At 40.1% G+C, this 21,901-nt stretch overlaps 1 protein-coding gene across 1 annotated transcript; it reads left to right on the forward strand.

Moving 5' to 3' along the window:
* The first annotated feature begins 69 nt into the window (after positions 1-69).
* Positions 70-21,440, forward strand: NUFIP1 (nuclear FMR1 interacting protein 1). Its single transcript, XM_060769262.2, has 10 exons — positions 70-288; positions 3,859-3,950; positions 8,755-8,859; positions 11,412-11,474; positions 12,293-12,369; positions 13,974-14,066; positions 14,481-14,743; positions 16,287-16,421; positions 19,396-19,631; positions 20,905-21,440. Exons 1-10 carry the CDS (start codon positions 138-140, stop codon positions 21,217-21,219), a joined length of 1,530 nt encoding a protein of 509 aa, XP_060625245.2. The 5' UTR covers positions 70-137; the 3' UTR covers positions 21,220-21,440.
* Positions 21,441-21,901: the final 461 nt, after the last annotated feature.

The following is a 21,901-nucleotide window of genomic DNA, read 5'->3' on the forward strand; positions in this document are numbered from 1 at the left end:
GTAAAAATGTCACCGAAGCTAGGCATCGCCTTCCGCTAGGGACTAAGTGCATCTATTGGTCGGCGGCTGTGAGGGACGTGTGTTGGGGGCGGAGACGAAGGGAGAGCGCGCACGTGGAAGAAGCGACGGTCCTCGCGATGTGGTGCCCGCCGCCCTTCCCGCCTCCGCCGCCCTTCCCGGACTGGGGCTCCCGGGGGCCCTGGGCGCCGCCCCCTCCTCCGCCTTCGCCATGGGCCTGGCCTCGGCCGCCCTCCGCCTCCCCTTCTCCTTCCCCGGCGCGGCCCTCAGGTAGGACCCCGAGCCTTCCCTTGGGCCCGTTCTCCCTTGTCGCACGGAGTGGACGCTTATCTATCGTGTCAGGAGCAAGCCAAACAGCTGCATTGCATTTTTTAACAGACAAACAAACAAAACACAAAGTTTGCAAACTTGGTAGTTGATTAAATGTCCTTTGACCAGTATCTGGCCACTTGGAGTGCCTCTGGTGTTGCCGCAAGAAGGTCCTCCATCGTGCATGTGACAGGGCTCAGGGTGCATTGCAGCAGGTGGTCTGTGGTTTGCTCTTCTCCACATTCGTGGATTCCACTTTGTAGCCCCATTTCTTGAGGTTGGCTCTGCATCTCGTGGTGCCAGAGCGCAGTCTGTTCAGCGCCTTCCAAGTCGCCCAGTTTTCTCTGTGCCCAGGGGGGAGTTTCTCATTTGGTATCAACCACTGATTGAGGTTCTGGGATTGAGCCTGCCACTTTTGGACTCTCGCTTGCTGAGGTGTTCCAGCGAGTGTCTCTGTAGATCTTAGAAAACTATTTCTTGATTTAAGGCGTTGATGTGCTGGCTGATACCCAAACGGGATGAACTGGAGATGTCTCTGCCTTGGTCCTTTCACTATTGGCTGCTACTTCCCAGCGGATGTCAGGTGGTGCAATACCGGCTAAACCAGGGGTCCTGAAACTATGGTCCGGGGGCCGGATGCGGCTCTCCAAGGTCATTTACCTGGCCCTCGCTCAGGGTCAACCTAAGTCTGAAATTACTTGAAAGCACACAACAACAACAACAATCCTATCTCATCAGCCAAAAGTAGGCCCACTCTTCCCATTGAAATACTAATAATTTTATATTTGTTGAAATTGTTCATCATTTTAATTATTGTATTGTTTTTAAGTGTTTTTGCATTAGAAATAAGATATGTGCAGTGTGCATAGGAATTCCTTCATGTTTTTTTTTCAAATTATAATCCAGCCCTCCAACAGTTTGAGAGACTGTGACCTGGCCCTCTCTTTAAAAAGTTTGAGGACCCCTGGGCTAAACAGTGCAATTTCTCCAGTGGTGTGGGGCGCAGACACCCCGTGATGATGTGGCATGTTTCATTAAGAGCCACATCTACTGTTTTAGTGTGGTGAGATGTGTTCCACACTGGGCATGCATACTCAGCAGCAGAGTAGCATAGTGCAAGGGCAGATGTCTTCACTGTGTCTGGTTGTGATCCCCAGGTTGTGCCAGTCAGCTTTCATATGATATTGTTTTTAGCGCCCACTTTTTGCTTGATATTCAGGCAGTGCTTCTTGTAGGTCAAAGCACAGTCCAGGGTAACTCCCAAGTATTTGGGTGTGCTGCAATGCTCTAGTGGGATTCTTTCCTAGGTAATCCTCAAAAATGCTCCAAAATGACTGCAGTTGAACTGCCGCATCGTTTTATTTTGATTTATTTACTTATTTGCTTTGTTTTATACCCCACCTTCCCTCTCTCTCTCGCTGAGGGACTCAGAGCAGTTAATACTCAGAGCCATTTAATGCCCTTCAAATATAATACTAATACCAAATGCATACAATTAGGAGAACATAAAAATTAAAACGACACCACATAATAAACATGATAAAAAGTAGCAAATGATATTAAAATCAGTGATATTAAAAGCCAATTCCTTCTTATTGCCATGGTCAAATCCAATAGCCATTTCACAGGTTACCCATTTAAGATGGAATCAGGTGTCAAACAGGGATGTGTTATTGCCCCAACTTATTTTCTATCTTCATCGCTATGATGCTTCATCTTGTTGATGGGAAGCTTCCCACCAGATTGGAAATCATCTATCAGACAGATGGCAAGCTATTTAACCTCAGCAGACCAAAAGCCAAAACCAAGGTCACAACAACATCTGTTATAGAACTCCAATATGCTGATGACAACGTTGTCTCTGCGCATTCAGAAGAAGACCTACAAGCCACTCTAAACACCTTTGCAGAAGCATATGAGAAGCTCAGCCTGTCATTAAACATCGAAAAAATCAAAGTGCTCTTCCAGCAGTCATCAGCCAATCCCTCTCCAGTGCCAGAAATATAGCTTAATGGTGTAACATTAGAAAATGTTGACCATTTCCACTACCTTTGCAGCCACCTCTCCACAAAAGTCAACATTGACACTGAAATTCAACACTGCCTGAGCTCTGCGAGTGCAGCATTTTTCCAAATGAAGCAGAGAGTGTTTGAGGACCGGGACATCCATAGGGATACCAAGGTGCTTATTTATAAAGCTGTTGTCCTCCCAACCCTGCTCTATGCCTGCGAAACGTGGACTGTCTACAGATGTCGCATGCAACTCCTGGAAAGATTCCATCAGTGTTGCAACCAAACAATCCTGCAAATCTCTTGGGAAGACAAGTGGACAAATGTCAGCGTGCTGGAAGAAGCAAAGACCACCAGCATTGAAGCGATGTTCCTCCGCCATCAACTTTGCTGGACCAGCTACGTTGTCCAAATGTCTGACCATCGTCTCCCAAAGCAGTTACTCTACTCCAAACTAAAGAACGGAAAATAGAATGTTGGAGGACAGGAAAAGAGATTTAAAGATGGGCTCAAAGCCAACCTTAAAAACTGTGGCATAGATACATAGAACTGGAAAGCCCTGGCCCTTGAGCACTCCAGTTGGAGGTCAGCTGTGATCAGCAGTGTTGCAGAATTTGAAGAGGCACAAATGGAGGGTGAAAAAAACGTGCCAAGAGGAAGGCGCCTCAAGCCAACCTCAACTGGGACTGCCACCCACCTGGAAACAGATGCCCTCACTGCGGGAAAAGATGCAGATCAAGAATAGGGTTCCACAGTCACCTACGGACCCACTGTCAGGACACCGAACTTAGAAGACAATCTTACTCGGACAATAAGGAATCACCTAAGTAAGTATCCATTGTCTTCCCCAAAAGCTTCCTTCCAGACAGAGGCTTTTTATTCGTTTTCTGAAGGATAGCAGGGAGGGAGCCATTCTGATGTCTTTGAAGCGGAATTCCAGAGCCGAGGAACCACCGCTGAAAAGGCACTCTCCCTTCTACCCACCAACCACACCTGAGACAGGGGTAGGACCGAGAGCAGGGTCTCTTGGGCAGATCATAAAGCACGGGCAGGCTCATATCAGGGGATGCGGTCGGATAGATAGACTGGGCCTGAACCATTTAGGGCTTTAATGGTTAAAACCAGCACTTGAATTGTGCCAGGTAGCAGACTGGTAACCAATGGAGCTGCTGTAGCAAGGAGGTTGATCGCTCCCTGTACTGTGCTCCAGTGAGCAACCTTGCCGCAGATCTTTGGACTAGCTGCAGCTTTAAGTGTCAGTTTTTATAACTGAATTTGTAGTTCTTATAATGACAATACTAAATGTTCAAGGAGGGAAACTATATGAAAAATGGCTCTTTTTCCTGTCTCAGTCTGATATAATTTATAGTTGTAAAAAAGAGATTAGCAGTGTTTGTTTTTGTTCTTTATGAAAAATTGATATTTATCGTCAAAGCCAGTTTAGAGTATGTTTCTTTTTGAAATAAAATTGAAATAAAATCAATTTATTACATTCCAAAAACTGTTTTTTTTTTAATTGAAGGGAGAAATTGCCATTTTGATGGACAGTGGCAGGAGCGACAATCCGGATTTCACCATTCTGGACCAGGTCAAGGCAGGAAGTATAAACGGAAGGTATTTAGTCATCAGTCAATGATCGTATTTGACAGCTTTCATTCATAGTGTTTGGGATACTGCTTCTAGGGATTACAAATTATTCATTTAAAGCCCTTCTTTTCCCCTAAATGAGTCAGCCATCTTACAGAAATTGAAGACGATATGGTAACAAATACTCAAAAATTAATTTTAAAACATGCAAATAGCTACTGTTGAAGTGCAAATTAAGTATGTGTACAGTTAAACCCTCCTAAAACAAATCCATTATTGAAAGAGCGCACACTCAAAAGCCCTTTTGCTCAATTTCTAAAATACATTGGAATAAAAAAGTTTTGCTTTGTCAGCAGTAAAGAAGTAGATATCCTCACCCTCTCCTATGTTTCCACCAGGTATGCCTGTGAAGATATTAATAAAGGGAGAATATATTTTTATGGGATAAGATCCCTTACCCGGAATTGAGCTGTGTAATTTATATTTTATAATCATTACTTTGAATAGTGTCCAGAAACAGCCAACCAAGATTTACAACAAGGAATACTTCCTTTGACCCAGCCCCATTTATTAATCTGGCTGCAGTTTTAGGGCCAGCTAAAGTTTCTGAACACTTTTCAAAGGCAGTCACAAATAGAGTACATTACAGTATTTTGAATGTAACTAAAGTGCGTGTTGCTTTTTCCAGATCTGACATTCTGTGAGACAGGTGCAGCTGATATACGCACTTGTGGCCACATCAATAATTTGAGACTCTAGACTCAGGGCTGAATCCAGAAATACACTCAAACTGTCATTCCGGAGAAGTGCAATGCCACCCAGCACAGGATGACTCCCCTATTGCCTGATCTGTCTTAAACCAGACCAGTAGCACCCCTGTCTTGCCTGTATTTGCTTGCTTTCATCCAGTCTGTTAGTGATAACTTTTAAAACATTTAAGTTCACAGAAGCATAAAAAACTTCAAATTACAAGGAAGGAGATTCCACCTGACCATTAGGAAGAACTTCCTAACAGGGAGAGTTGTTCAGCACTGGAACTCTCTGCCATGGAGTGTGGTGGAGGTTCCTTTGGAGGCTTTTAAACAGATGCTAGATGGCCATCTGTCAGGGGTGCCTGGAATGCAATTTTCCTGCTTCTTGGCAGGGGGTTGGATTGGATGGCCCACAAGGTCTCATCCAACTCCATGATTTTATGAAAGCTGCATTGATGTCATTTAGAAAAATCTTAGCTTTTTTTAGTGTTAAATACCAATGGGATACCGTGGTTTTTTCCCAAATCATTCCAAAGTTTAAATTTAATTTCTTCTTAACAATTTTTCCAATTGTATGTTATACTGTATCCAAAATTTCATGTCTACCTAATGAAACAATACTTGACTTACTGTTCTTTTATATCTAATTTTAACAGTTTATACATTTTACCAGTCAGCAGTATGCAACAGTGTTGTCTTCATTTATGATTTCTTAAATTCAATATCATATAGGTTTTATTGATTTTGGATCTTTCAAATATTTGTCTGCAAGAATACCACTGAAACTTAGATGTTTTCGTCAACTTGATATTTTTTCTTGACCAAATTCTTAAAATCTTGATAGGTCATTGCATCCTAATCTTGGAACACACCCTCCAGATCCAACTTCCATTCTTCGAACTCACCAAATAACAAGTAGCAAAAATAGTCAAATCTCTGCAATCTCCCCTTATTTTGCATCTTGTAGTGTTTTATATTTCACTCTTCATTTTTTCCCTTGACACATAAATTTCAGCAAATCTCTCTGCCATTTTTTAAATCAGGCATCATTACACAAAATCAATATTGTTTGAAACAAGAACTAAAGACTCAGCAAGATATTTATTTTATGACAGTATTCACCACAACAGTGATAATTTACTTTTCTCCATCTTTGTAGACAAACCTTTCTATCATTCCATGTTTTTACATAATTGTCTTTCATTAGCATGCTATTCGTATTTGTTATTATAATAGATATTTAGTACAGCTATCTCTAAATCTCATATTTTCTAAAATTTTGAACAGAAAGCCTCAGTTTAAATTATCAAATGTTTTCTCGGCATCTAAAAATCTGCTTTCCTCCCACCTTTCTTTTATTTCAAAATGTTGCTATAGGCATATCTCCCTTGTTTTTGGAGGACATACACCAGGCATCCTCAAACTGTGACCCTCCAGCTGTTTGGGCCCCCATCTTCCAGAAGCCCTAACGAGCTTGTTCAATTGTCAGGAATTCTGGGAGTTGAAGACCCAAACAGCTGGAGGGCCGCAATTTGAGGATGTCTGACATACACAGCCACATCTTCTGTTAAGTTTTTTTTAATTTGCTCTACAATAAGGAGTTCTATACACTTGACCCAGTTCTGCCACCAGTTCCCTACTTATCTAGCCAAAATTGAAATAATCTTTGTTCAAATGTCTTTTTGCATTTCTTTATTTTGTTATTATATAGTACCTTTTCCAAAGTGGAACAAAAAGGCAGCTCACAGATTGCACTGAAACAGCATTGATGCGTACAGGGTTTTCACATTATCTTAATTCCATCCAGATGCTGTTCATTCTCTTGCTCAATTTTCTGAATTTTTCTTCCAAATTATGAATTTTTATCTGCTTCTGTTTTGCAGTCATCTGCACAAAATGTTGTTTCATTTCTTTCATCCCATACTTCAATTCTCTTTTAAAATGTATCTTTAAATCTTCATCCATTTGAGAGATTTGGTCAGGTATTATAGTCTCGTACATTTAATGTCATCCATAATCTGAGCTATGTTTACTCTGTATTGTCGAAGGCTTTCATGGCCGGAATCACTGGGTTGGTGTAGATTTTTTCAGGCTATATGGTCATGTTCTAAAGGCTTTATCTCCTGACGTTTCGCCTACATCTATGGCAAGCATCCTCAGAGGTAGTGAGGAGGTAGTATGTTTACTCTTTTTGTTGGTGATTCAGCAGAGTCTCTTCTTCAAGGGTTTTTTGCCTTAGGACATACTCTTTGCTTCATTATAATCACATACATTCAGCAAGAATAGAAATTTTAAAATATCTAAAACACAAAATAAACCCCACATGCAGTAATTATATTCAACCACCAGAGGTTGCTCTTTGCTTCACTTTCTCTCTATCAAATGTATTTACAGTACTCAGTCTCATACAAAATGTTCCCAAAGTATCTGTCCAGTGATCTAGTTTTTATCTCAAAAGGATAACACTGTTTCTTACCCCCCCCCCTTTTTGATGTTTCCTACTGTTCTTAGCAGCTCTTCTCTTCATTAGGAAAAAAACTTTGAGCCTTTTAATCTTAAATCTTTGACATTTAAAATAAGTTAAATTGTGTGGCTAAAAACACACATGCATTGAAAGAATAGTTCCTATGCCAGTTTACTCACAACTTCATATTCATGCAGCAAAGTGACATGTCAATAGGGTCATCATCATAAAGGGAAGCATCTCCTGAGATGGATACAAAGTTTCAAACTTTTATTCGAGAATGGGTTTTTGCAGATCCTGTTAAAAAAGTAACCAGGTTCTTCTTGGTGCAGGACACTTCACAGTCCTTTCCTCCTCTGTCATCACAAACGTGGTGATTTGCTCATAAGGAGGGGATTCTTGGACACTGTAGTGTCAATTATGCTTGGGACTAGTGGCTAGATTTAGGTATATGTCATCTGTATCCTTTGTTTGATCTAGTTCTAGTAAAAATAGAGTTGGTCTGCCTACTTCTGATGTGGACTGTCATTGGGTGGAGCAATAAATATTTTAAAATTGTTAAACACACCTGTTTGTAAACATGCATTATGAAGCTGTCTAATATTTCATGCCTATTTATTTAAATTATTCCCCATTTGCAAACTCTGCATTGCAGTCACTCATATATATAGCACACACAAATGGGTTAAAAATTGAATGAGACTTTGTCGGTTCTTGGGCTGATTTACTTTCAAATTGAGTTGTGTTTCTGTAATATAAGAATAAGTGGTGAAGTCATATTTGGACAACACAAAAGCAATTTCCTTGTGTACCTCCCCTACATTCCTATTTCACATGGATGCAGAAAGGTCAGAAGCATTCAATTTCAGTTTCATGGCAGCATGCCATTTCATCTGTACAATGTGTCATTAATTTTACTGGTGGTTCACTTAAAGCAAACCAGCCTCATAACCCATGCATTCTAAGTTCTTGTGTTTCAAACAAATCTTATTTAAGATGAACCACATTTTGTCTGGTTTGGGTGAAATCATAAGTTGTGGTTAATCACGAACTTCAGCAAAACATTCCAGTTTCATTAGAGAATTGATCTACTGGAGAATAAATGTGAAGCACTTCACTCCAAAGGATGGTGCTGCTCATTTCTGTGGTTATAAATGAGACACAGAAAAGGTCTCATTTTCTCAGGAACAATAGTTGAGTAGCAATTCTGAACAGGACCACCCCTCTAGTCATTCTCTTTCTATCACATATTCTGCCACTCCTTTTATTCTGTTCCTCCCTACCTATTGGTTTACTACAGGATGGTCAGATCATTCTGTTATAAGTCGCAATTAATAGCTTGTAAGGAACTTTTGAAATTGGATTGAGGATCACATTCGGCTTTAAGGCTGCAGTGGCTTGTCCTATGATAAAACCATGGTGTATTGCAATATATGAATACAGCTTTTTAAAGGTTAAATACTGTTTTTTCATTTGCTTTGCAAAATGTCTGACTATGGCAGAACTAGTGGTAGATCTGGTACAATAGGGGATAATTCCTGGAAGAATTATATTGATACTCAGAATAATGTCAATGTAAGTCATCTTAGCTAATATCAGCCTTCTCTGTTTGCAGAACAAGAAGAGAAAAGAACCTGTTTTTTCTCATTACTGTGATTCATGTGATCGTGGTTTTAAAAATAAAGAGAAATATGAAGAACATGTCTCTCAGCACATGAAGGTATGTTTTAATGGAAGAGAATTTTTTTGTAGTTGCAGTATTGAGTGTTGTAATGAATAAAGCACGCCTCCATCATGCTGTTCTATTAGCTTAAAATATAAATGGAAGATAACTTTTAAGATTTTCAGATTTAGTTGCATTCAGTGGCAGAATGTCTTAGGTGTAAGTCATACCAATTATATGTTCTCATTCATTTCCTGCCATCTCTTTTTAAATTGTATTTTTAATCAAAACACTTAAAACATAATACAATAGTCTTGTCACATCATCTGTTCCAAATTTTATATCCCCCATCTCTTCCATTACTCACATAACATTATAAAAATGCAGCTCTCAATTCTGTTACTTCGACTTATTCTAATTTCATCCTTTACATATGATTATTGTAATATGTTTTTCTAATTCTTCATCCACATTCTATCTTGGATATTTGGTATTTATTTATTTATTTTATTTATTTAAAACTTTTATATCCCGATCTTCTCTATCTCCATAGAAGGACTCAGACCGGCTGGTAATTTAAATTTGCCATTGCTTTTGCATCTAATAAATATATATAAGCTAACAAATGGCTTTATAGGTTAACTTTCCAGATAGGCCTATCACCCATATCCTGTTTAGCCAATTCTTTATTGAGAAATTCTCTAGCTTTTTCCTTTTGCATGTCATCTTTATTTTTCTCATGAGGAGGAAACATTTCTTGATATCCTAGAAACACTTCAATGGCTGCTAGTTTAGCTGCTTCCATAAACTGAAGTGTTCCTACTATCATGTGGAAGTTAGACCACAGAAAAAATGAATATTGACAGTAGAAAACTGATGCACGATTGCTGGAATTGTCTTATGCATTTCTGATATTTAGTAGTAAAATATGTTTTATTTGAGCAATAGGATAAAACTGTCGTCTTGACTTGATTCCCTTCAAATATTTTGGAATGCAAACCCAATCACTCAACCTTCAGTTGTGCTGACTGATGGGAATCTGAAAACATCAGATTTTGATATTTTCATCCAATGATTTGATTGTTATTGTCCTTTGATAGAACATTTTAGCTGTATGTACCAAGGGATACTTTTGTGGATTAAGGTAATATTTTCTGGTCTGAGCCAATCTATTTAAAACTGTATATCTTAAAGGAAAGGAAAGAATATGTGTTGTTCTCTCTTATTAGCAGAATGTCTATTTCTCAAGAAAAGGGTAATGGGATTACCTGATGGATTTGAACCTACACAATGTCATAAAATGTCCTGGTGAAATTGTCACATCGCAGGCCTGAAGCCATCTATGACCATAGCATCACAAAATGAGAGTCCAGAGTAGAAACAAACAGTTTATTGCAGAAACACACCATGGTGAAAAAGCAGGAATAAAGAAATAAGATTTAAAATCCAAAAAGTCAGCTATCCATTGTTTCTTATAAATCCAAAGCAATATAGTCCAAAGATTGTCCCAAAAGGCAAAGGCAGCTTAAGTCCATAAGCAAAACATGAACAAGCATACAAAACAAGGACATGGGAAACTCCCAAGATACTTGAATCCAAAAACCAAGACTTGAACCAAGAACCATAGAACTCAGGCCTAGCTGTACTTGAAAGCCACATTGCCTAAACTGAAGTCAGAATGCACACTAATAAACAGTCATGGAAGCATTACGTCTGCCCTGGAATTTCTATTTCCCACAAAGCCATGTTGATCTTCAAAGCTGGATATCTGCTCTAATTTGCAAGCGTGCAAGGTCAGTCTCACCGGGTGCTTTCCTATGAGAGTTTCTCATCAATTCATCTTTGCTAGACTCCTTATCTAGGGAGGATGAATCCAACTCCTGTGACTGGCCTTGAGATTCAGAGGCAATTACATTCTCAGGCTCTGCATCTGTGCCATCATCCCTATCTGAAATGTTTTCACTTTTTTGGCCTGTATCAGAATAAATCCCAGGGAAGCCCACAATCCTGCCAGACTCTTAAGTCATCAATGAACCCATCAGCCCCTGGCTGCTGTGACTGCTGCTGAGCTACAACAGAAATATACTTCAATGGTGTTCAGCTTAATGTAAAGTTGCCAGAATCCAGAATGGTGTTTTGCTTGGTTTTGTAGAACTTTAGGGTCCTTTTTATATTTTCTGTCAGTATAGGAAATGTGCAGCTAAATTTCCTCTGACAGATGTCCATCTCTGTTTAAGAAAACGTCCAGTGAAGAAGAACCCATCACTTCTTGTCACCAAACTCCTTATCAGGCCAGGCCTCTAACTGACTTGGCTGGATCTGTACTGTTAAATAAGGCAGTTTGAAATGGTAGTGTAGAAATGGACATGGAGATCTAGCCTTGGATGGCTGATGCATATCCACTGTGAACTGACAGGGCACTGGCCAGCGGCATCAATGTTTGAGGAAGTGCAGCCAGCAGAAGAGGGAAAAACGGAGGCAGAGAGAACAGGATCTCACAAGGAAAGGAAGCATAAAAGCAATTGCAACCTGTTTTCCTGACCAGTCTTTAAACAATTGTACTAGTCAACATAATTCACTTTTTAAAGGGGTCTCCTTTTTCCTTTCAGTGTACAGAGGATGGCTGCAATTTCAGTGCACACGAAAAACTGATTCAGATCCATTTGAAAACTGTATGTATTTCCCAGTTCAGCTTCAAATCACTGAACTGTAGTACTTCTTTGGTTCAATTTCTTTTCTTACCCTTCTTCTATGTGACATTTTAATGTGTGGTAAAGTTGGGGGGGGGGGTCTGATGTTCCGTTTACTAAAAGCTTCACTACCTGGTTAGTTAAACTGATTTACTAGGAAGCAGAGTTTTGATATAATATATGTGTGTGTGTAGAATTTAAAATACTTCTGTACTGTCCTTCGAGGTGGCGTCTTTACAGCACTTCAGGGGCTATAATTACATCACAATAAAATAGAAAATACAGTACCTGAAATAATTCAGTACATTTAAATAACCATAGCAATGAAAACCAAGCAGAAAAGATAAGTCTCCATTTGGTAAATATTAGCCTGGAATAACTTGACCTTTAAGGTTAAAACACAGAACGCCACTTTTATACCAGCTGCCGGTGCATTTGTGGTTCTAGATAAAATAGTGCTGATTAACTTTATACTGTTTAAGACCAGGTTATTTGAATAACACATTGACTTAGTATAATGCATGCACAGCTCTTAAATTTGTCTGTGCAGGAACCGAATAGATTCTTACCCGAAATGAAGTTTCATTGTGTCTCGCTTGAAATATGTATGCTATCCTGAGAGATTTTGTGTTATATTTAATTTTTATCGGAATATTTTTTTCCAGTGTAATTTTTTTGCCTGCAGCTCCCAGAAGCCCTTACCATTGACTAGAGGTTATGAATGTTGTAGGCCAGAAGTATGTGGAATGCTTAAAGCTGCTTTTTTAAACATCTTTTTCCACCTATTTTTTCCCCTTTAGATGCATGCTCCTGGTGCCAAAAGAATCAAATTGGACACTCCAGAGGAAATTGCAAAATGGAGGGAGGAAAGAAGAAAGTGAGTAGATGGTCATTCTGTGCTTTCAGTTTCATTCTGTGTTTTTGCAATCATGTCAAAGAAAGGCCCGTCTGCTCTCTCAGTTGCCACTGCCCTGGCCTTGAGGAGAGAGAGAGAGAGAGAGAGAGAGAGAAGCAGGCAAGGCTCTGTCGTGCCTAGGCCCAGAAGCAGGTGAATGTCTCTTTATTCCATCCTAATAGCTGCTGCCTTGGCCTTAGAAGGAGAGAAGAAAAGGCAATATTTACTAAACTTAATCCACTCCCACACAGCCATCCCTTTGTCCTTTGAGTGCCATGTCTTGATTAGGCTCTAAGCTTGAAGGCAGGGAACTGGCTTGTTTTCTTTTACTTGTAAAGTGTCATGGACAATGATGACACTATATAAATACATGATTATGATGATCATATTTATTCAGAGGAGGTTGGTTGTTACCTTCCTCTTAGGCTGAGAAACTACAACTTTACCAGTCATATGGTGAGTTTCAGTGTAGATGCCATCTGGTATGCTTTGCTCTTTGTTAGTTGTAAAACTTGCTCATTCATTACACAGCTGTCGTATGCAGTTTCAGGTTTATTTATTTATTTCCAGCATTTATACCCTGTCCTTCTCAACCCCTGAAGGGGGACTCAGGACGGCTTACATTTGGCACAATTTGATGCCATTAAATATAACAAAGCAATATAACAACAATTAAACAATAAATAGAACATTAATTGAAACAATAAAACAGTATTAACCGCCATATCTCCATTCCAGTCAAATTCCATATCCAAAGCGCTATTTATGCCTGCTGTACAAACCCTGGTCCCAGAACCACAACTTCAATATCTTCCTAAAAGACAGGAGGGAAGCGAGTTCCACAGGCGGGGGGCTACAACCGAGAAGGCCCTGTCTCTCATCCCTGCCAGACGTATTTGTGACACTGGTGGGAGCGAGAGCATGGTCTCCCCGGATGATCTTAAACTGCAAGGTGGGACGTAGTGGGAGATGCGTTCGGATAAGTAAGCTGGGCCAGAACCGTTTATAGAGGTTGAAGTTTAATTGCATTGAACTGGATTATATGAGGCTACACTGTCATAGAATGTTCAATGAGCGACTAATGAGTGATTACTTAGCCCACAGTTAAGAGTTCAGTAGTGACTGCAGAGGAAGTGGTTCCAGGTTGCTTCTAGTCTATTTGCCACATTGAAGAATATGTGGGTGCAAGCTCTTAGGGGATGAACATTGCCACCAGTTTCTAGTGCTGAAAGCAATGGCAGGATCTTTCCAGCTTCATATTGGATACGTGTATTCTGGGTTGTTGTGAGTTTTCCGGGTGGTATGGCCATGTTCCAGAAGCATTCTCTCCTGACATTTTGCCCACACCTATGGTAAGCATCCTCAGGAGATAATGTTTCTGGAACATGACCATACAGCCCAGAAAACTCTCAACAACCTAGTGATTCCGGCCATGAAAACCTTCAACAACACAACCTGTACTCTGCTGCTTGATATCCTTCAGAGGAATATTCTGACTGGCTGTGAGGATGAATACGAGAAGGTCTGTAGGATACTGTGTTGCTACTGGACATTCAGCCATTAGTCTTTGTGTTTTGTTGCTCTAGAAATTTCCCTACTTTGGCAAATATTGAAAAGAAGATAGCACTACAGAAGGAAAAGGAGCAACGTGGAGAGGTTCTTAGGACATTACAGTTTGGGTAAGCCAGATATATTTTGTGGCGTATCATTGCTGTATTAAGCAAAGATGGCTGCTTCACTTTCATTTTATATAAGAAATACATGCTTTTTCTCATTTATTCTCCAAGAGCTTCAGGACAGCTTTGAGGCGATTTTCAGTAGTCTTCACTGAGTTATTCTCCAGGCTATTTGAAAACCTTTCTGGACTATACTGTTTTCAGTAGCAAAATGGTTTCAAACTGATTTGTCTATCCCAGAACTTCATAAACGTTTCCACTCTGGCACACCATTTGGTTTAGGTTTAAGAAGTCCATCTAGCCAACATGGGATTAGCCTTGCCTATCCAGCAATTAGGGGCAAGTGGATCTGAATCAATGTCACAATTCAGACAGGAAATGATGTGGAACCGACGTTGATCCAGCCTTCTCTTTCAGCAAAATGAAAGGAATGTGGAAACCGCCTCATTGTGAGGCTTCTAGGCAACAAGGAAAAGGAAGAAGGCGAAAGAATGGCTTCTGGAAAAAAAACAAGAATGTGCCTAATGATAAAGATCTCCTTTTACATGCTCAAAATGCAGCAACAAATGGTATCCAGGGCCATGGAACTGAGAAGGAAGTTAAAACACAGCCTGCTGGAGAAGCACACCCTTCTCAGAGAGATGTTGATCCTCTTAGTATTTTGGCCAGTAATGATCTTGGTAAGACATTCCCTTGGTTTTAGCTTCTGCTCTTATAGTGCAATAAGAAATAGCATGATAGGGGAGAAATACTCAGGGAGCTTGTCTGTACTTAAGATGAAAAGCACATATCTGCAGTTTAGATGGATTAGGAATCAGCTGGTTTTCTCTGTAATAGGCAGTAAGATCACCTAAAGCTTCAGAGAGCTTCTGTTCAATCATGTCAAAGCTCCCTACTTGGGTGGTGATGGCATGATCGTCAGTATAGATCAGTGTTTCTCAACCTTCCTAATGCCGCGACCCCTTAATACTGTTCCTTATGTTGTGGTGACCCCCAAACATAACATTCTTTTGCTAATTCATAACTGTAATTTTGCACCTGTTATGAAACATAATTTGGGAGTTGTAGTTGTTGGGATTTATGGTTCACCTACAATCAAAAAGTATTCTGAACTCCACCAACGATGGAATTGAACCAAACTTGGCACACAGAATGCCCACGACCAACAGAAAACACTGGACGGGTTTGGTGGGCATTGACCTTGAGTTTGGGAGTTGTAGTTCACCTACAGAGAGCACTATGGACTCAAACAGTGATGGATCTGGACCAAACTTGGCACGAATACTCAGTATGCTAAATGTGAACACTGGTGGAGTGTGGGGAAAATAGGCCTTGACATTTGGGAGTTGTAGTTGCTGGGATTTATAGTTCACCTACAATCAAAAAGCATTCTGAACCCCACCAATGATGGAATTGGGCCAAACCTCCCACACAGAACGCCCATGACCAACAAAAATACTGTGTTTTTTTATGGTCTTTGGTGACCTCTCTGGCACCTCCTGGCGACCCCTCCAGGGGTCCCGACCCCCAGGTTGAGAAACACTGGTATAGATGAAACTGTCCATCCCTTCTGGCAGTGTTTCAGCTGCAAAGCCTGGTGTCTGCGTATGGAAGAGGAGAAAGCAAATTCACTCAGTTAACACAGGCTCCTGCTGTTACTTTCATTGTTGGTTTAGTCCTGGGAAGCTCCTCCAACCCTTCACCCAATGCTGTTGTCCCCTCTCTGGATTATTTTGTTATTTTTAGCCCTTTAAAATTGGCTTTTGTTGACTTTCACGCTGCCTCCCATTGCATAACTTCTCATCTCTGGACTGCTGCTCTTTGTCACTGTCATTGCCTTCTACTCTAGTGGCAGTGCCTCTCCATTCCCGCTGTGTTGTGTTTCTGATTCATCAAACTTTTTCCTGTCTCTTAACCAGTAGCGCCTCCATTCTTGGTGGATACCTCTTGCTCCCCACTTGCTTCCCTATCACTTTCACAGCCGCCACTCCTGATCCTCTCCCTTTGAAAAAAATCTGCAATATTGAGGGGGGCAAAGTGTGCCTTAGAAATGGTGAAATACAGTATTTTAGATAGTTATGATGTGGCATGTAGATTTGAGTACCTGAACATAAGTATAGGTATGCATGTGGGGCCCGATTGCCTTAAAAAGCTAAGGGAAATGGAGACAAAACCATTTGTTGAGTCTGTTTGCATAGAAAATGTGTTCCTGACTTTTCCCAGATTCAGATAAAGACGTGGAAGATGAAAAAGAGGCAGCAGGAGGGATTAGTGTCATTCCGAAGCAAGTTACTTCAGCTTTGAACTCACTGGTAGCCAATTATGGCAGTTTGTCAGAAAGTGAAAGTGACCATGAAGGTAAGTTCGTCTTCATTGTCCATAACTTTTAGATGGTGAGGAGACACTGGAATCCCGTTGAGGCCATCTGGCACAACAGGTGACTATTGGAGAGAGACTGCGTGCTCCAGTTGTAATTCTTCAATAGTTCAAGTGAGAAGATCTATTTCTTAGGCAATGTTTTGTGTTTAGTGGCTGATTAACAGGTACATAATACATGTGCATCTGTTGTATTGGCTTATTTTAGGTATCACACCAACCAAGGCTAATCTTCCTTAATCATGGGTTGGCATAATGAGCAAATTGGACTGATGTAAGATAAGGAGTGTATTCTGGTTTTCCCATGCCCAAAGAGAAAGAGAAAGAGCATTTAAAAATTAGAAACCTTTCACATGAGAGGAAAACTAAAGTTTTGATATATTTGATTACAGAAATAGAAGTTTGTAAAATTATGCATCGTGGTGAAAGTGTCTTCTTGTTCTCCCATAGCAAGGTTATGAAAATAATTGACAAATTCAAGACAAAACGACCCCCAAATTTCTTTTTCATGTTACTGTGTGCCTTAAAGCTGTTTCCTACTTAAGGCAACCCTGTCACAGATTTCATTAGCATGACTTGTTGAAATGATTTGCCTCTGTGTTCCACTGAGGTTGAGAGAGCATGACTTGCCAGTGGGTTTTCATGGTGGAATGGAGATTTGAATTCTGGTCTCCAGAACTGTAGTCCAGTCCATAAGCAGCTACACTACACTGACTCTCACACTTTCATCCAATGCCATAGAATTTTAGTTGTAGACTTTAAATTAGATCACTTTCAAAAAGGGGCATAAATAACTAAGTAACCTAATGAACTTTCAAGTTCAAACTTTGGAAAACAGGATGCTAGACTAATTGGGCATTATGCATTTATAAAATAGAGTTAGAGTAGGAAGTGCTAATAACTGCATATGTTGAGCCAGAATTCTTCAGAATCTTGGGTTACCACATTGCATCACATAATAGTCACACTTTTTTTTAATCTCCCCACCCCCTTTTGGGGGACCAAAAAAGGGGAGTGCAACTATTACGCAGTGAAAAAAAAATCTAGCTACAAGACTTCACTTAAATAAAGTCCCATAGCTCCAAGGGAGCAGGTGTGCAGGCGAGTGAATGAAAGGTGCAACTATTATGCGAGGAACACAAAAATACCAATTTTGACACCCCAAAAATGAGTGATTATTACATGATGGTGACTATTATGCAAGGAAATATGGTAGTTCATAAGCAAGCATGTTAGTTTACACTACCTGATCGCACTCACTTAACTAATGAATATAAGATAAGGTGGCTAAACCAAGAGCTTACAAGAATGAAAAGGAGTTTTCACTCTTTTTAATAATCTTGGATCCGAAAGCCAACACCAGACTCTGACTTAGTAGAGGCTTCTGAGAAGATTAGCAAGCTTAGGGTACCAGTTCAGCCATGATGAGTAAGTCCCTAGTAAGCTTTGCTGTTTCAGTTGCAGGGGGATCCGGATGGAATCAGTTATTGCTTGTGAACTACAAAAGGATTCTGAAAAATTACTAATTATCATTATTTATAGACATAGGTAGTGCCTTAAAACTGGTAACAGTTTGTTTTTGTCTAGTGGAAAATCTTATTTCTACCCATTCCCTAGAAGAGGCCTTCAGTGAGGAAGGGGGGAGTTGTTCAGATAAACATGTTGAGCTGATAATATCAGCAGTATGAAATTCAACTTTTCCCTGCAATGATATCAGTTAGGCACATGTGATCAACGGATTCCCCCCCCCCCCCCCTTAACTGAGACTGTCAGGAATGTGCATTTAGTACCAGAAACAAGATTCACCATCAAATATTTATATTGTTAAGATTATCCACACATGATAAAAATATTTTGAGCATTTGCGTAGAAGCAGAACACAAAAATACACAACAGCGTGTAACAGTTTGAATAAATAAAATACACGCATTTTTGTTTATATAGCCACCCTTCTATATTTGCGGGTTCAGCATTCAAGTAGCTGATTTTTTTTTTGCATGTTTCCTATATCTGCTCATACAGCATACCTCTGCATGCACTTTCACGAGGTGTTTTGGGCTTCGGGAGGGGGGATCCAAAGATCACCACAAGTGCCGTCAACCACTGTGTTTATAATCACTGTACTCTCTCACCAACCATCTCTGGAAGCCAGGAGGTGATTGGTGGGCCATTGCTGCTTCTTTGCCTTCCACAGGTCTTCCTGGGAGGCAGCAATTTCCCTGGCAATGTCACTTCCTGAACCTCAAGGCTACAAGTTCAGGATGCAGATTGCCAGGAAAATCACATCTGCTCTGGTTCACTCTGCAACTTTGAAGGAGATGAAGCAGCCATGGTCTCCCCTAAATACTACTTCCTGAGCTTCGCTGTTCGCTCTGAGTTCGGGAGGTGGTGGTTTGCAAGGAGATCGCAGCTGCTCTGCTTCACCTTGCGACTCTGTGGAAGGTGAAGCAGCCACTGACTCCCTTGCAAGCTTGGAACTCTCTTGTAACTTTGACTGCTATGAGGATTTCCAGAGGCATTTGCACCACCCTAAAGTTTTTCACAGTTTTCCCACTTTTGTGGGATTCCTGTGCCTGTAACTCCTGTGAATGTGGAGGACTCAACTGTAGATTGTTTCCAGCCATGTGATTTAAACGTAATTGCTTAAACAAAGTTAAAGATAAACCTGATAAAACTGGAAGTCTAGGAGGCATGAATTATGACTTATGCCCTTGACCTACATTATTCATTGTTCTGGTAATTAAATAAAACTGGCCTTTAATATAGAATTTGTATTTTATTCTAAAAATATCTTAATAGCTCAAGCAATACAAATAATGTATTTGCTACAGTGGTTTTCACACTGAATATCCTTTTATAGTTCTGAATGATTTCATTTGAAATCCGTTTTGTGCATTAATCAGTTGCATAATTTGAAAAATGGCTGGATTTATTCCTGTGTTTTTATTTCAAAAAGAGCCCATCAAGACTGCAGCAAAAGGACTTGATGAAAACCAAGCAGTTCTCAGAAGTGTCCCTCAGTCTTCAAACAGCCCTCAAGACTCACAACAGAGAAGCAGCAAAGGAGCTGTTAATCATACAGATGCAACACAGAGGCGACCTGATCCACGCACAGTACACACCCGAGGTCCAAACAGACAAAAGAATGGACTTCCTTTAGTACCAAAACGCCGTCCAACTCTTCTGGAAATGGTAAACTGCCATAGATTTCAATCCTTTTTACATTGTTTGTTTGTTTGTTTATTATATTTATTTATACTGCTTTATCTCTCCCGAAGGAGACTTGAAGTGGCTTAACGTAAAAACATTAGCATATAGTGTAAAATATACAAATATGCAAACATTGAAACAGAATTAAATATAAACAGTATTTAAAAATTCACAGTTCAAAATCATTAAACCATATTCAAAGCTAAAAACCACAACATCCCCAACTGATATTAAAACCTTCTTCTTTAAAAGCCTGCCTAAATAAAAAGGTTTTTACCTGACACCAGAAGGACAGCAGGGGGAGGTGTCCGTTCTGGCTTTCCTGGGAAAAAGGGCGTTCCAGAGTTCAGGCGCAGCCACCTAGAAGGCCCGCTCTTTCATTCCCACCAATTGAGCTTGAGATGGAGGTGGGAGCAAGAGAAGGGCCTCTCCTGAAGATATCTCTGTGCTTCATATGAGCGTTCCCATCTTAACTAGAATCTTCTGCATCCTTAGTTTGTGTTTTGGGGCCAACATCTCAAGAGGTGCCTGGCAGGGAAGGGGTTTGATGTATCAGTTGACTGTCTGCAACAGGTTACAAAACTATTTGAGCCAATGGGCACAGATATGGTGCTGCTCCATGGCACATTTGAGGAGGGATGAAACAGTTTCTTACATCAAATAGCCTGAGAAACCGGGATGTAAATTTTTAGAGCATTGTAATTCATAGACTCACAGAATCATAGAATATGAAGAGACCATATGTGCCATTCAGTCCAACCTCCTGCCATGTAGGAAAAGCATAATCAAAGCATACATGGGGTCATGTAAAAAAAAATCTTGGGTGGAAAGGCATCATGAGTGGGGAAAAAATAAGAAGCACTGGTCTGGAATGCCACTCAACTGATGAGGGTTCTAGGTGGTTGCTTTTTTAAAAAAATAGGGGAAAAAATCCATTTGGATGGATATGCTTTGGAATGTTAAAAAAAAAACCAACCAAAATAAATTGATTCTAAGTCCTGGAAATTTCCAGTGGATTTTATTAAACTGCCTCCATAAAGTGCCCTGAAGTTGCAACAGAAATTATTTCTAGTATCAGCTTAGGGCCAAAAATTACATGGGGTGACCTACAGCTGGTTTGTAAGGGCAAAAATGTGTCCATGCTGCAGTTGCCAGCCTTTGGTATTTAGCCAATCCACTAGATATGCAGTTCTGTTTGTATCATTCTCCAAATGCCAACACGGATGTTTCTCATATTCTCCCTTCTTTTTCCTAGCTGCTAGCAAAGGACATCCGGCATGAAAGAAATGTAATTCTTCAGTGCATTCGCTATATCCTCCAAAATGATATCTTTGGACTCCGCTCACAGGCTAATTTAACTGGAGAGACTTCTCAAGCTGTGGGAGACCTTTTGGCAGTCCGGCCTAGTGAAGCTCATAACTCTCCGAGTTTGCCCAACCAGTTAACACAAGAAAACGAATGTCCTGGAGTTCAAAGCAAGGAGGCATCTGTATCCCAAACATCACCAACTTCTCAAGCTGCTGATGAGAAAGTTTGGGAAACTGCTGAAGCCTGCAGTGAAGAGAACTGACTTTTGTGCAATAATTAGAAAATTGATGAGCCCTTTCAGGATTGTATTAAAAAATACTCAGATTGCCAACGACATCATACGATTTCTCTTAAGTTTCAGCTGCTGTTCTGATGGAAGTGCAGAATCTACTTGGCTGACTTTACAATATTTTTCTTGCTGGTTTTATTTTTGCATCTCACCATTTGTATAGAAATTGAATTAAAATTACTTTATAGAGTAAAGTTTATTTTGTCATTTTTAACAAATGAAAAAAAATTGTAATAAGTGTAAGAGTAATGTCCATTATGTTTTGAAAAAAGAGTCAAGGGTAATTTATGTAATACTTTATTAAAATATTTATATCCAGCCCTGTGCCCAAAGACAAGGATACATACAATAAAGGGAAACAAAACATTTCCTTAGTTTTTTGTCCTGTGACCCACTGCCTCAGGCATTTTGGATCCAGTCCAGTTCACTGTTAGTATCATAGCCAAACCAGAGGGCGGGGAGCGAGAAGGATGAGTTTGCCAGAGAGGATTGCATCCTGCTTTGCTCTGCATACCCTATGTCCCCTCACCAGTTGAAAGGTAAATGCAGCCTGCCTAATTTGACTTTTAGAATAACTAATTTCTGAATCATTTGCAAGTAATACTAACTATTAGTAGAGGTGAAACTAGAAATAAAGACTTTTTAAAACAGGCTA

Source organism: Anolis sagrei, chromosome 3 (assembly GCF_037176765.1).
Source record: "Anolis sagrei isolate rAnoSag1 chromosome 3, rAnoSag1.mat, whole genome shotgun sequence".
Classification (NCBI taxonomy): Eukaryota; Metazoa; Chordata; class Lepidosauria; order Squamata; family Dactyloidae; genus Anolis; species Anolis sagrei.

Coding starts and splice junctions, on each gene's coding strand:
- NUFIP1 (XM_060769262.2), top strand. CDS start 138: ATGTGGTGCCCGCCGCCCTTCCCGCCTCCGCCGCCCTTCCCGGACTGG. Junction 11,475..12,292: donor TTCAGATCCATTTGAAAACT/GTATGTATTTCC, acceptor TTTCCCCTTTAG/ATGCATGCTCCTGGTGCCAA. Junction 19,632..20,904: donor GTCCAACTCTTCTGGAAATG/GTAAACTGCCAT, acceptor TCTTTTTCCTAG/CTGCTAGCAAAGGACATCCG.